The sequence below is a fragment of the Carlito syrichta genome, unplaced genomic scaffold (assembly GCF_000164805.1).
Source record: "Carlito syrichta isolate Samal-C Ts95f unplaced genomic scaffold, Tarsius_syrichta-2.0.1 Scaffold313265, whole genome shotgun sequence".
Taxonomy (NCBI): Eukaryota; Metazoa; Chordata; class Mammalia; order Primates; family Tarsiidae; genus Carlito; species Carlito syrichta.
This window is the reverse complement of record NW_007257361.1, coordinates 44,947-59,589: the sequence shown is the minus strand read 5'-3', so window position 1 is coordinate 59,589 and position 14,643 is coordinate 44,947. Positions and strand designations below refer to the sequence as shown.

At 44.9% G+C, this 14,643-nt stretch overlaps 1 protein-coding gene across 2 annotated transcripts in view; it reads right to left on the bottom strand.

Annotated features, from left to right (window-relative positions):
• OPTN (optineurin) overlaps window positions 1-14,643 on the bottom strand; it is a 51,261-nt gene that overhangs the window by 28,154 nt on the left and 8,464 nt on the right. For both annotated transcript variants that reach the window (XM_008070273.2, XM_021718685.1), the window contains 3 exons: window positions 9,215-9,397; window positions 6,888-6,961; window positions 3,216-3,350 (listed from right to left, as the gene is read on the bottom strand). In XM_008070273.2, coding sequence (XP_008068464.2) covers window positions 3,216-3,350; window positions 6,888-6,961; window positions 9,215-9,397 — 392 coding nt within the window. The remainder of the gene's footprint in view (window positions 1-3,215; window positions 3,351-6,887; window positions 6,962-9,214; window positions 9,398-14,643) is intronic.

The following is a 14,643-nucleotide window of genomic DNA, read 5'->3' as shown; positions in this document are numbered from 1 at the left end:
CTCACCTCAGCCTCCCAAAGGCACGGGATTACAGGCTGAGCCACCGAGCCTGGCTAAAATGACTTTCAAAAAGTTATATGATGACAGGAACAAGAGAAACGGAGAGGAAATAATAGCAGGAAAATGTGGAAAGTGTGAGTGGGGGCTGTTTAGCAGCGCAAGAAGGTTGGCGCCCGAGCCAAGAGTAAGTAGAGCAAAGACGCCGCAAGATGCACACTTTGGGAACTCCGGGAGGTTCAGGGTCGTTGACACCAGGTACCTCTGGAAGTGGTGACAAAGTTGGGGCCTCAGTTCTCCTCCTAAGATCAGGAACAACACAAGAATGCCTGCTCTCTCCTCTTTCACTTAACACTGCATTAGGTGTTCTGGCCAGGGTAATCGGGCAAGAAAAAGAAACAAAAGGCATTCAGGCTGGAAATGAAGAAGCAAGCCTATCTCAATCTGTAGATGACACAATCTTGTATGTAGAAAATCCTAAAGAACCCACTAAAAAGCTATCCGTACTAATAAATGACTTCAGCAAGGTTGCAGGATACAAGATCAAAAAAAAAAAATCAGTTGTAGTTTTATATACCAGCAGTGGATAATACAAAAAAAAAAGTAAAGCCGGACTTGGTGGCTCAGCCTGTAATCCCGCGCCTTTGGGAGGCTGAGGTGAGTGGATTGCCTGAGCCCGTGGGTTCAAGACCCGCCTGGGCAGCGAGACCTCATCTCTACAATAAATCAAAAAATCAGCCAGGCGTGGTAGCACGTGGCTGCGAGGCTGCGGTGGCCGGGAGCGGCCACTGCACTTCAGTCTGGGCAACAGAGTGAGACTCCAACTCAAAAAAAAAATGAAATGAAATGAAATGAAATGAAATGAAATGAAATGAAACAATCCCACTTACAGCAGCATCAGAAAGACTAGAATAACTAGGAATTCAACAAAAAAGTAGAAGACTTATACACTGAAAACTATAGAACATAATTGAAAGCAACTAAAGATGACAAATAAATGGAAAGACATACCATGCTCATGGACCAGGATATTGTCAAGATGGTAATACCCCCCAGATTGATTTCTAATTTTAATTCATCCCCAACAAGATCTCAGCTGCCTTTTTTCCCCCCAGAAATTAACAAGTTGATTCTAAAACTCATATAGAAAAGCAAGGAATCTAGACTAGCCAAAATAATCGCTAAAAAGAACAACAAGGTTGAAAACACTTACTGATTTCAAAATTTACTATAAAGCTATAGTGGCAAAGACATTGTGGCATTAGGATAACGACAGCCATACAGATCAATGGAAAAGAATTGAGAGTCTAATGCAGTTGGCCTCCTATATCGTACCACACACAAAAATGAACTCAGAATGCAGCACAGACTTACACGTAAGATCTAAAACTATAACATTCTTTTTTTTTTATTTTAAAGTTGTGGGGTACAATTCAGGGTTAGGTACACAAATGTTCATTATGCAGGCTCCCTTGCTGATTTTTCTTTTTTTTTTTTTTTTTTTTTTAGTCAGAGTCTCACTCTGTCACCCAGACTGGAGTGCAGTGGCACTCTTATGGCCACTGCAGCCTTGACCTGCTGGATTCAGGTGATCCTTCCACCTCAGTCTTCCAAGTAGCTAGAACTATAGATGTGTGCCACCGCGCCCAGCTAATTTTTTGATTTTATTGTAGAGATGAGGTCTCGTCAAGTTGCCCTGGCTGGACTCAAACCCCTGAGCTCAGGCAATCCTCTTGCTTCCGCCTCCCAAAGTGCTGGGATTGCAGGCGCGAGCCACCACACCCAGCTAAAAACATTCTTAAAGAAAACCAAGGAGTGAGTCTTTGTGACCTTGGGTTAGTCAATGGTTCTTAGATATGATACCAACCACAGGTGACAAAAGAGATAAATTTTATTACATCAAAATTTTAAAATGCACTGCAAATGATGTCATCAAGAAAGTGAAGAGACAATCCATGCAATGGGAGAACATATTTGAAAATCATGTATTTAATAAGAGACTTGTATCTAGAAGATGAAATGAACACTTATGATTCAGTAATTAAAAGAAAAAATACAATTTTTAAAAAATGGGCAAAGGATTTGAATACATACAAATGATCAATATGAAAAGATGACTAGGAAAATACAATTCGAAACTCCACGGTGATGCCAATTCACATCACTAGGGTGGCTACAATGAAAATGACAGACAGCAACAAACAAGTGTCGGTATGGAGGTGGAGAAAGGGTAATACTCATACACTGCTGGCGGGAACGCAAAATGCTGCAGCTGCTCTGGAAAACGGTTTGGCAGTTCCTCAAAATATTACACATATTGAGTTACTGTAAGGCCCAGCAGTTCCACCCTTAGCTATATACCCCAGAGAATTAAAAATACGTGTCCCGGCAAAATCCAGTACACAATGTTCAGAGCAGCGTGACTCATAACAGGCAAAAAGTGGAAACAACCCAAACGCTTATCAACTGTGAATGAAAACAAAATGCTGTATCCAGGCAAGGGGGCTTTTATTCAGCAACAACCAAAAAAGAGAGTGCTGGTATAGGCTGCCTCGTGCATGAATCTCCAGATATTGCGCCAAGTGAAATAAGCCAGTCACAAAAGGCCACAGACTGCATGATTCCATTTACAGGAAATGTCCAGAATGGGCAGATCTATAAAGACAAAAACTACATTATTGGGAGGGGTGGGTAGGGAGTGCCATTGGTACTGAATTTCTTATTTGGAGGAAAATATGCTAAAATTATATTGGAGCGATAATGGTCACACAATCCTGTGAATATTCTTTTAAAAAAACTGAAATGTACATTTTATTTTATTTATTTATTTTTCGAGTCAGAGTCTCACTCCGTCACCCAGACTGGAGTGCAGTGGCATGCTCACGGTCACTGCAGTCTCAACCTGCTGGACTCAGATGATTCTTCCGCCTCAGCCTTCCAAGTAGCTGGAACTACAGGCACGCGCCACCACGCCCAGCTAATTTTTTGATATATTGTAGAGACAAGGTCTCACCAAGTTGCCCAGGCTGGTCTTGAGCCCCTGGGCTCAGGTAATCCTCTTGCCTTGGCTTCCCAGAGTGCTGGGATTACAGGCTTGAGCCACCGTGCCCGGCCTGAAATGTACACATTAAATGGGTGCATTGTATATCTTAATTATATTTCAGTAAAGCTATTTTTAAAAAACCAAGAATGCATGTTTCAGTTAGCCTATTTCATACCTTTCTTCAGCATCCCTGAGTGCAATTTCAAGTCTTTCAACCTTCTGATTCCCTTCTCTCAGACAAAGCAGGAGTTGGCTCACAGTTAATTCTTCACATTCCAAATAATTCTTGGTACCATCTGCAGACTTACTCCTATGTTAAGACAATACTGTGTTCAGTATAAGGGTTAAAAAAGGTTTTCACCAGAAAATAAAAATATCAAAGCCTAAGAGTAAAGTAGCCCAATATACCTGGAACTGACTTAAAAGGGACTGCTTTCTAGAGCATTCTCCAATTAATTCCTGAGACCCCCAGTGTCATACTCTTCCATGCTTTCTAGGGAAGGTGTGGAGACACAGTGAGGCTCCGGAGAGGCTCACATGGCACACACATGTTTCTTCCAAATCGTCACTGTGTACCCGACACCAGCCCACAAAACCTTTGGGAAGAGTTCAGCAGAGGCAGCCCTGGTTGGAGGTGCCTGCCTTTCCAGAGATCCAGTCTCAAGGAGGACCGCAGTCAACGAAATATATGGGCACATGCATATACACTGCTGGCCTTTCTCCAACTTGACAGACACCGGCACCACGTCAAGTCAAGAGAAGAAAATCATTTTTCCTTTCTGGTTTCAAATAATGAGAGCAGAGAAAAGCAGGTACTGTTGGTATGCCAAATATTTTTCTTCATTTTAAAATCTGATTAAACCAAGAGACATTTCAGCGTCAAACAAATAAAACCATGACCACCACCACAATCACAAAGCATTAGGGGTGACTATGATGATGTGGATGGCAGAGCAGCAACCTGCTCAACTTCTCACATCTGACAAACAGCCAGGATTAAATCCCAGTTACCAGGATTGCGAACCTCTAACACCAAACCTAGAAACCAATCTCAGACTCCTCACGATACAGATGGGACTCGGGGCTGTTATTATTTTAAAAATAGCAATGTGGCTTAAAAGAGGAAGCGGTTTTTGCTTGTGGATATGAATGAAGAGGAAGTGGCTTGAAAATTTCAAACAGGGCTTTCTTCCTTCCCACTACTTCCAAGAAAGTCTTTGCATGTGTGTGTGTGTGTGTGTGTGTGTGTGTGTGTGTGTGTGTGTTTTAATGCAAATTGGGGGAACGTTAAAGAGTTTTTAGCTAAAAAAAGAGGAATAAATATCACATGCCAATTGCCCTAGTTGATGAAAGAATATCATCTAATACTTATTTTCTCCTTTATACAAGGGCTTGGGAACACAATTGAGGAAAAATTTTAAAACGTTTTCGAAGTCGGCCGAGCTCGGTGGCTCAGCCTGTAATTCCAGCACTTTGGGAGGCCGAGGCGAGTAGACTGCCTGAGCCCGCCGGTTTGAGACTAGCCCGGGCAACTTGGTAAGACCTCATCTCCACAATAAAAAAAAAAAATAGCTGGGCGTGGTAGCCAGGCTACCACAGACGCTGAGGAGGAAGGATCGCTGAAGCCCAGAAGGTTGATGCTGAGGTGGCTGTGAGCATGCGTGCCACTGCACTCCAGCCTGGGCGAAGGAGTGAGACTCCAACTCAAAAAAAAAAAAAAGTTTTTGAAACCATTCTCTATGCATACTCATCAGGCTATAGAGAACAAGTTTTAAAAGTCTTTGAGGAGCCGGGTGCAATGGTGCATGTCTATAATCCCAGCTACTTGGGAGGCTGAGGTGGGAGAATCGCTTGAGCCCAGGAGTTCGAGATCAGCCTGGGCAACTAGTGAGATTCGTCTCTAAGAAAAAAAAACGTCTATGAAGAAAGTGATCCCTAGAGGATTTCTCAGACTCCTGTCTCTTGGTTGGACTAATACAGTAATAATTAACGTGCAGAGGAGAAGCCAGCAGCCTCCTGGAATGGACACTGTCTCCCAGAGTTAGGAGGTTCAGGTGCCCAGTTCTTGCACTATGTCTTTCCTCAAAGGCTCCCACCGCCACTATTTAAGACGTCTGTTTCCTAATATCTACTCGGTACAGGTAAACTGGAGACTCCCCAGATGAGAGACCCAGGCCCTTTTAAGTGACATCCATGGTGACCAAGAGCACTACTGGTCATTGTTACAGAACACGAGCCAGGACGGGTCAACTGGCTTGTAACTGGCAAGCAGAAAGGAACAGAATGGAAAGCTCTCATTTATGGAAGCTGGACAGCCTGGTCCAGGCCAAACAGCACCAGGGAGCCAATGAGCAAACATGGACCTTTTGATCAGGAACAGACAGCTGATCTGATTGAGAACCAGTCTGTTTTCACTTCTTATCTGCTAGAGGCAAGACACACCTAGACCAGAATGGCCAGAGTCAGCCAGTCAAACAAGCACCAAACGATCTTCCAATCTCTGCCAGTTTTGTCTCCGACCTCAAATAGCACTCAGAGAGGATATTCTTGAAAGGTCCTGGTATTAAAAAAGAAGATACGTGTGCACGCATGTTTATTGCAGCACTATTCGCAATTGTACAAACATGGAACCAAACGTGCTGCCCATCAAAATGGGACTGGATTTTTAAAAAGGGTATATATACATGATGGAATATTACATAGCCATAAAGAACAAAATTATGGACTTTGCAGAAACATGGATGGATGAATGGACAGATAAATAGTTGGTCTGTCTGCCTGTCCCTACCTACTTACCTACCTACCTACCTATCTATTTATTTTGAGTCAGAGTCTCACTCTGTCACCCAGACTGGAATGCTGTGGCATGTTCATGGCCACTGCATCCTTGACCTGCTGGGCTTAGGCAAACCTTCTGCTTCAGTCTTCCAAGTAGCTGGAACAAGAGGCATGTGCCACCATGCCCAGCTAATTTTTTTTGATTTACTGTAGAGACGAGGGCTTGCCATGCTGCCCAGGCTGGTCTTGAAACCGTGGGCTCAGGTAATCCTCTCACTTCAGACTCCCAAAGTGCTGGGATTATGGGCATGAGTGACTGTGCCTGACTTTGAATAGATTTAGAGTCTATAACACTCGGTGATGTAGCACAGAAACAAAGGACTGAGCACTACATGTTCTCACTCATAAGTGGACCCTGAACACCTACCATAATACTACATGAAAGGGATTGGCAGAAGCAGATGACTGCCAGGGGAGGGGGTGCATTTATTAATAACATTAATAAAGTTCCAAACCAGGTGAAGTGAGGACTAATGGAAGTCCACTTATGTACCCAACTCTGAATTGTACCCCACATCATTAAATACATTAATAAATAAATAAACAAATAGAAAGAAAGAAAGATCCTAGTATAAATTAATAAGAAGCAACTTTTTCTGGCCATTACATTTGACCTCCAGTGAGAAGCTCAAAGTGACAAGCCTGCTGGGCATGGTGACTCACGCCCGTAATCCCAGCACTTTGGGAGGCAGAGGTGAGAGGATTGCCTGAGCCCAAGGGTTTGAGGCCAGCTGGACAACTGGGTGAGACCACCCCTCTACAACAAATAAAAAAAAAAATTAGCCGGGCACGGTGGTGCAAGCCTGTAGTTTCAGTTACTTGGAAGGCTGAGGTGGAAGGATGGCCTGAGCCTAGCAGGTCAAGGCTGCGGTGGCTGTGAGCATGCCACTGCACTCCAGCCTGGGCAACAGAGTGAGACTCTAACTAAAAACAAACAAACAAACAAACAAAACTAACTAACAAGCCTGCCCAGTGCTTCTCCCTGGCAGCCCACGTTTTCCTCACGTACTTGTCAATGGAGTCTGTTCTCATGGGCCCAGGGCAATTCTTGACTTCTTTGATTGATCCAATTGCTCCTCCTTCCTGTAAAAGCAGAAAGGAAAAGGATTTAACACAGTATGTCTCCAAGACAAATTGTTAAAAGAAAAAAAAGACAACAGACGAAGAATTTTGAAGATGTGCAACCCAAGGAATCTCCCAGGCATTTCGATGTGAAAAGTTGGACTTGGGTTGCTCCGATGGATGGAAATGTACCCCTCCCTAAGCCCGCACACCATGTCTGGGTTATAAATATCTAGGCTATGGCGCGAAGGTCAGTCTTCTCTCAGGGAACACATTCAACCTTGACTCTGAGAACATGAAAGCTTATCTCCTCCTCCCTCTCCTTAGCAGTCCCCTCCTTCTCGAGGTTAAGTTCCTGCACAGCTAGTTAAGTTCGTGCACACCCTTCCTTTAAAATGCAAAATGCTAGAATGTGCTGAGGCAAAGCTGAAAGAGGCAGTTTTCTGTGAAGGAGACTCACATAACACCATCTCAGTCAAGTTGGGTCCCACTAGAAATCTATGCATCGCAGGTCACTTAGGGAACAAGAAGACTTAAGACCTGCAGGATTTGAAAGGCATTTTTTTTTGAGTCAGAGTCTCACTCCGTCGCCCAGGTTGGAGTGCAGTAGCCCACTCACGGCCACCACAGCCTCAACCTGTTGGGCTCAGGCAATCCTTCCACCTTAGCCTTCCAAGTACAGGCACGCACCACCATGCCCTAATAACTTTTCGATTTATTGTAGAGATAAGGTCTTGCCAAGTTGCCCAGACTGTTCTCGAACCCATGGGTTCAGGCAATCCTCTCACCTTGGCCTCTCAAAGTGCTGGGTTACAGGCTTCAGTCACTGCATATTCCAATAGGCTCAAGGGAAAATACCCTCACAAATACACCAAGATGATACTACATATATATATTTTTTTGTTTGGGGTCATTGGAGGTTCTAGATTTTTTTTATACCCTCTTCTTAAATCTTAGGCAGTATTTTCCAGTTCACAGAAGCAAAGTAAGCAGAATACGTTTACACTAAAAATAACTGTCACTCATCTGTGTGGGAGAATGTGATGCGAATCGTGAACACTGACAGAAGAAGCCTCACATGGAAACTTCTGATATGCTGCTTGAGCATCTTGAATTTTATCAGTTACTTGCAGAAGGTGCAAGGTCTTTGATTAAACTCCCGTCTCAGTACTCTTTGGTCACTTACAGAAAGGGTGCACTGGCAAAATGTGCTTTTCAATTGGTATTTTAATCTCTCTTTTTTTTTTTTTTTTTGAGTTGGAGACTCACTCTGTCACCCAAACTGGAGTGCAGTGACCACTCCCGGCCACCGCAGCCTCGGCCTGCTGGGCTCCAGCGATCCCTCCACCTCAGCCTTCCGAGTAGCTGGAATTACAGGCATGCGCTACCACGCCTGGCTGATTTTTTGATTTATTGTAGAGATGAGGTCTTGCTGCCCAGGCAGGTCTCAAATCCACGGGCTCAGGCAATCCACTCACCTCAGCCTCAAAAAGGCACGGGATTACAGGCTGAGCCACTGAGCCCGGCTTTTTTTTTTTTTGAGTTGGAGTCTCCCTCTGTTGCCTAGGCCGGAGTGTAGTAGCACATTCACAGCCACCACAGCCTTGACCTGCTAGGCTCAGGTGATCCTTCTGCCCCAGTCTTCCAAGAAGCTGGGACTACAGGTGTGCGCCACCATGCCTGGCTAATTTTAAAACTTATTTTAGAGATGAGGTCTCACCATGTTGTCTAGGTTGGACTTGAACTCCTAGGCTCAGGCAATCCTCTTGCCTCAGCCTTCCAAAGTGCTGGGATTACAGGCGTGAGCCACTGTGCCTGGTTAGACTTTGTTTGAAAAAAGGGTTCTACTATTAAAAAGTGCTTAAATTCATTTACTGCATTCATTTGATCACAATTCTGCTCACATAAGTGAACTGTGAACACAGACAGCTTTGAGATCTGCTCTGAAAAGTGAAAGCTCGTGCTTCTTCTCTCTCCTTTTTTTAGCCACAAAAATGTCTGATTTTCCAGTATATATTGAAAAAAAAATAGACTACATCTTATGTCACAAAAGGTAATTAATATTTTTCCATTTCGGCTGTGATGAACCTTACAAGCATTATGTTATACTTTAAAAATGAGAGCCATTTAATCTTTGCTGCCCTGAAATTTCCCCATTACTTGGCTTCCTTGTGTTGAAAAAAAAGTGGTATTTGTTTCATCTGTCCAGGTGAGGCTTTTAGTTTTCTTAAAGTGCGCGCGCGCGCACACACACACAGACACACACAAACTTACAGTCATCCTAATTTCAACAAAGGAGTCTTCTAAGGAGCCACTGGAATTCAGCTTGAGCTGCAGTTCGGACACGATGCCCAGCAGATCTGCCTTCTCTGCTTGCAGCCGTGCCACCTGGGTCCTCAGCTGGTCCACTTCCTGTTCTGCATCCGTGATGGGGAGCCTGGAGTCACCAGCGGGGTCCTGGAAGCGCCAAGGAGTAACGCAAACTAATAAACTGTACTAAGGACCTGGCCCGCAGGCCCGGCTGCCCCACACCCACTGGCAAGGCAGTCTCTCGACGTCATTGACCCCGTGCCCCAGAGCAGAAAAGCCTAGCTCTCACTTGACAATGTGACAGAGTCTCAGCCTTCCAAATAGCTGGGACCACAGGAGTGCGCCACCAGGTCTGGCTAGTTTTTTGATTTATCGTAGAGACAAGGTCTTGCCAAGTTGCCCAGGCTGGTCTCAAGCCCACAGGCTTGGGCAATCCTCTCGCTTCAGCCTCCCCAAAGTGCTGGAATTACAAGCATGAGCCACCCACCCAGCACTTTGGGAGGCTGAGGTAAGAGGATTGCCTGAGCCCAGGAGTTTGAGATCAGCCTGGACAACATAGCAAGACCTTTTCTCTCTGGAAAAAAAAATAGTCAGATGTAGTGGCATGTGCTTGTAGTCCTACCTCCTCAGGAGGGCTGAGAGAGAAGGATTGCTTGAGCCCAGGAGGTCGAGGTTGCAGTGAGCCATGATTGTGCCACTGCACTCCAGCCTGGGCCAAAGAAAGACCTGGACTCAAAAAAAAATTTTTTTTAATGGAAATTTTCACTTGATTTTATTGTATTCAAATAAAAGGGATTTAAAATACCTTCATGACAAGAAAGAAAGGCTTCCTCTCCACACTGGAATAATCTGATATTATGACAATAACCAACCAGAGTTTGGCAGCAATAGACTCAGAGCCGTATTCCAAAATTCCCAAAAGGAGAGACAAAATCTGCCATCACCCATCCGCCTGCTTTTTTCCTCCTCGTCAATGCCCACCCTGCCCACTCTCCCTACACTCAGCATGTCTCATTAGAAGCCAAAACAATAAGGACATTACTTGGTCCAGTAACAGCAAAACACAATGAAAGGTCTAAAATGCTCCTAGTACTAAAGCTGTGGCTATTATACTCAACGTGAGTGTTTTAAGGATACAAAAATAAGCCAGGTGAGAAATAAGACAATGTTAAATTCAGAGGTTGGTATCAGAGATTTAAAAAAGTAAATTTCAGGCTGAGCGTGGTGGTTCATGCCTGTAATCCCAGCATTTTGGGAGGCCGAGGCGGGACAACTGCTTGAGCCCAGGAGTTCAAGACAAGACAGTCTGGGGCAATATAGTGCGACCTTATCTCTACAAAAAAAAATCAAAAAATTAGCTGGGTATGTTGGCGCATGCCTTTAGTCCCAGAAACTTGGGAGGCTGAGGCAAGAGGATCACTTAAGCCCAGGAGGTTGAGGTTGTGGTGTGCTGGATCGTGCTGGTACACCCCAGACTAGATAACAGAGTGAGACTCCCGCTCAAAAAAAATGAAAAAAAATTCAATTTCAGCCCATACAGACATGAATAATAACCATTAATACTCCTCTGATGCCAAGGACGTGTTGTGTCCACCCTGTTACAATGACTGCATCTGGCAAAGTCTTAAGAAGAAGACACTGCTCAGATGTGTTTCTACTTGGGAGGAGGGAGAACGGACTGAGACCACACTCTGCGAATCACTGCGTGAGTGGTTGGGAGCTGATGCTCTTCAGTTCCTGGCCTCAGTGTCCTTGGGTTTAGAAAGAAACATTCTATGGTTTCTTCCAGTTGTCACCATCTAAGCCTCTTGTTTCCTCCTCAGAAAACCGTCATGGCTCTTATGTACATGGCACCATGCCTTGGTTCTCTTCCCAAACCAGAAATACATATACATGAGATTATCAGAAAACTGCAACACTTTCAAAAACTGAAACACACCCCCCCCATCTTAATAGTATACTGTAAAATATCAAATACCTTAAAACCAACTTTTTTCTAAGGTTATTTTTCTTTTATTTTAAAGATGTGGGGAACAATTCGGAATTAGATAAACAAGTGGTCATCGTACAGGTAAAGTTTGGACCTCCCTTTGGTCCCCAAAAACCAACTTTTAAAGAAAAATCTTAGTGACCTTCAGGAACTTATAGCATGATTAAACATCATTTACAGATTCGCCAAATAAGTTATTTATTTATTTTTGAGTCAGGGTCTCACTCTGTCACCGAGGCTGGAGTGCGGTTGCAAGAACACAGCTCATTGCAGTTTTGACCTCCTGGACTCAGGCAATCCTTCTACCTCGCCTCCCAAGTAGCTGGGACTACAGGTATGCACCATCACACCCAGCTCATTTTTTTGAGTTATTTTGTAGCAGTCTCACTATGCTGTCCAGGCTGGTCTCAGCTTAAGCAATCCACAGGTCTCAGACTCCCAAAGTGCTGGGATTGCAGGCGTGGGCCACCGCACCCAGCCCACACAAATAATTTAAATATGTGATCCCAAACTTGTTAACATTGTCTGAGTTTTTTTTGTTTTGGTTTTTTTTTTGAGTTGGAGTCTCACTCTGTCGCCCAGACTGGAGTGCAGTAGCCGCTCCCGGCCACCGCAGCCTCAACCTACTGGGCTCTGGCGATGCTTCCGCCTCAGCCTTCCAAGTAGCCAGAATTACAGGCGCATGCTACCACGCCCGGTTGATTTTTTGATTTATTGTAGAGATGAGGTCTCACTGCCCAGGCGGGTCTCGAACCCGCGGGCTCAGGCAATCCACTCACCTCAGCCTCCCAAAGGCGCGGGATTACAGGCTGAGCCACTGAGCCCGGCTCATTGTCTGAGTTTTATCTTCTCCCTTTCCCTGCCCTCTCTGGGATAGATTTCCTAAGAAATGGAAAACAGGCCCAGAGGGTTGTAGGAGAACCAAAGCTGTATCAGGAAGACCTCTGGATGCACCATCAAGCAACCAGTCCACAAAATATTTGAAAATGTACCAGCATTAACAGGCAACATCCATGCCCCTTACACCACTGGGATAATGCCCTTCCCTCACGTGGCGTAGTCCCTTTCTGGGAATCCACCACTTGCCTTTGAAAAACAACTCACTGGGAAACCAAGAGTGAGGTCTGCCAGGAAAGGGTGAAAGCCTTGCACTCTCATCAGGGGATGACTCACACAAAAGAAACAGGAATGTCAGGGCAGGTACTGATTAGCCTCAACCAGGAAACAGGCAGCAAGCAGGTACCGGGAGACTGTGCCTTAGCAGGAAGCTTTGTGTTTACTGCTGGATCTCAGGACATTTTAGAAAATGAGTTTCAGAAACCACCTCTGCATAAGGGTAGGAACTTATAGTAAGTGTCTGAGGACTGAGGACACAAAGCCATGACATCAGGTCATCAGGTTAATTTTCTTCTTCACAATTGTGAGGATCTCTTTTCTTTCATTTTATTTTTTATTTTCGAGTCAGAGACTCACTCCGTCACCCAGGCTGGAGTGCAGTGGCATGCTCATGGCCACTGCAGCCTCAGTCTCCTGGGCTCGGGTGATCCTTCCGCCTCAGTCTTCCAAGTAGCCAGAACTATAGGCATGCACCACCACACCCAGCTAATTTTTTTATTTATTGTAAAGACGAGGTCTCGCCAAATTGCCCTGGCTGGTTTTGAACCCCTGGGCTCAGGCAATCCTCTCGCCTCCACCTCCCAAAGTGCCGGGATTACAGGTGTGAGCCACCACGTCTAGACTTGTCAGGATCTATTAACTATCCTTTTGAAAATCAGAAATCCACTTGTTTGGCCACAAATACCCTGGACAGAAACTCTTCAAGTCTCCCTTCCTTCTGCTGCTGAGATACTTCCGTTCCCGGACTATTCTCACTGTCACCTCTGTGTTCTCTACTCTTCACCTCTTTTAGACACTTACCATTGACACTGACCTTCATGGAACACAACTTCTCTGCCTTTCTGTTTGTCTGTGTCATCACTCTATCCCACTGCCCTGAAAATGAGCCCAGGAGAATAGGGTATTCAGGAGTCCTGGAAGGAAGGTCTACGAATGGCCTTTCTAGCAATCTGTACACTTAAAAGCTAGAAAGTGCACCCTAGAGATCCTTATAGCACAGAAGTCAGTGAAATGGGACAGAACCATCAGGGCCTCAGCCTCACCCTGAGAATCGAGGGCAGACCTCCAAAGGAAATCCCTACTCTCGTCCCTGGGGTGGCACAGGACACACGCGAGGTCCTGGCGGCCTGGTGGCCTTCCCTGTGACACGTCCATGGAGAGCAGCAGCTAGGATGGGCCGGCGTGAGCGAGCAAAGTCAGAGGAGGTTCAGGAGCTTTCCTAAGCCAGGAAGACAAAAAGCTAAACACAAAATCTCTCCAAAGGGTCCAGGAAACTAAGAGAAGAGGCCTGGAGGCAGTGGCGGTGCGGCCTGGGAAGCACAGCTTGGTGGATGTAAGCCGGAGGCAGAGGCTTCTAAAGCCAGCAGTGTCTCCTGCTCCCTGGCACCCCACTCCTCTCTGAGTCCTGCTTGTAGCAGTAAAGTTGATAATCGGAAATGCTTGAAGTAAGATTAATATTGAGATACAGAGTTTTTTCAAGTGAGTGATTCCTTAGATGGATAGTTCTGGGTAGCTATAATTGTTCGGGGAGTAATCAGTAGTCAAGACTAGGAGAGGTGTTGATAGTGAATCAGTGAAGAAAGTGAGTGAGAAATTCATGTCGATGTCGTAGAGTTGGTTTAAACGAGAAGGATATTTCCACTCATCAACTGCCTTGAAAGCTGCTTTCTAGAGTGCAGCTTCTGATCTCAACTTCTTCCATTTCCAGGATCTTCTGGGAAAACCTACAGGCACACTAACCCAAACAGGCAAGCTGCTTCTGGAAGCTCCCTTCTCAGCTTCCATGCAATAGGCCCCTGCAGGCTGAAGCCCCCTGTCAGCCCCCTGTTGGTTCACGTCCCAAAAGCCAAGGAAGGAAAACAATGGGAGATAATTTCCTCCAGAGAGTAGAAAATGATTCATATATTCCAGGGGATTGTTTCTTCAGAGACTTCTGCCTCACAAATATTGAGATAATGAGAGATTTCCTCCCCCAAAGAAGTGACTCAATGCTCTTTAAACTGAAAGACAAGCTGAAGGATCAGATGTGATTAGTCTTATCAACACTTGCAACACAAGCAGAGATTGATTCAAGCAGAATGTTTTCATCATTCCACAAGCAGGAGTTGAGGAGTAAGATCATCGACATGAACTAGAATATTTTTCTAAACAATGTTTCATGTTTTAGGGTATTCCCTGTCATCCTCCCTTTCTCATTATTCTCTTCCCATTTTATTTCTTTGTTTTCTTTTTTCTTCTTTTTTTCTTTTTTTTTTGAGTTGGAGTCTCACTCTGTCGCCCAGACTGG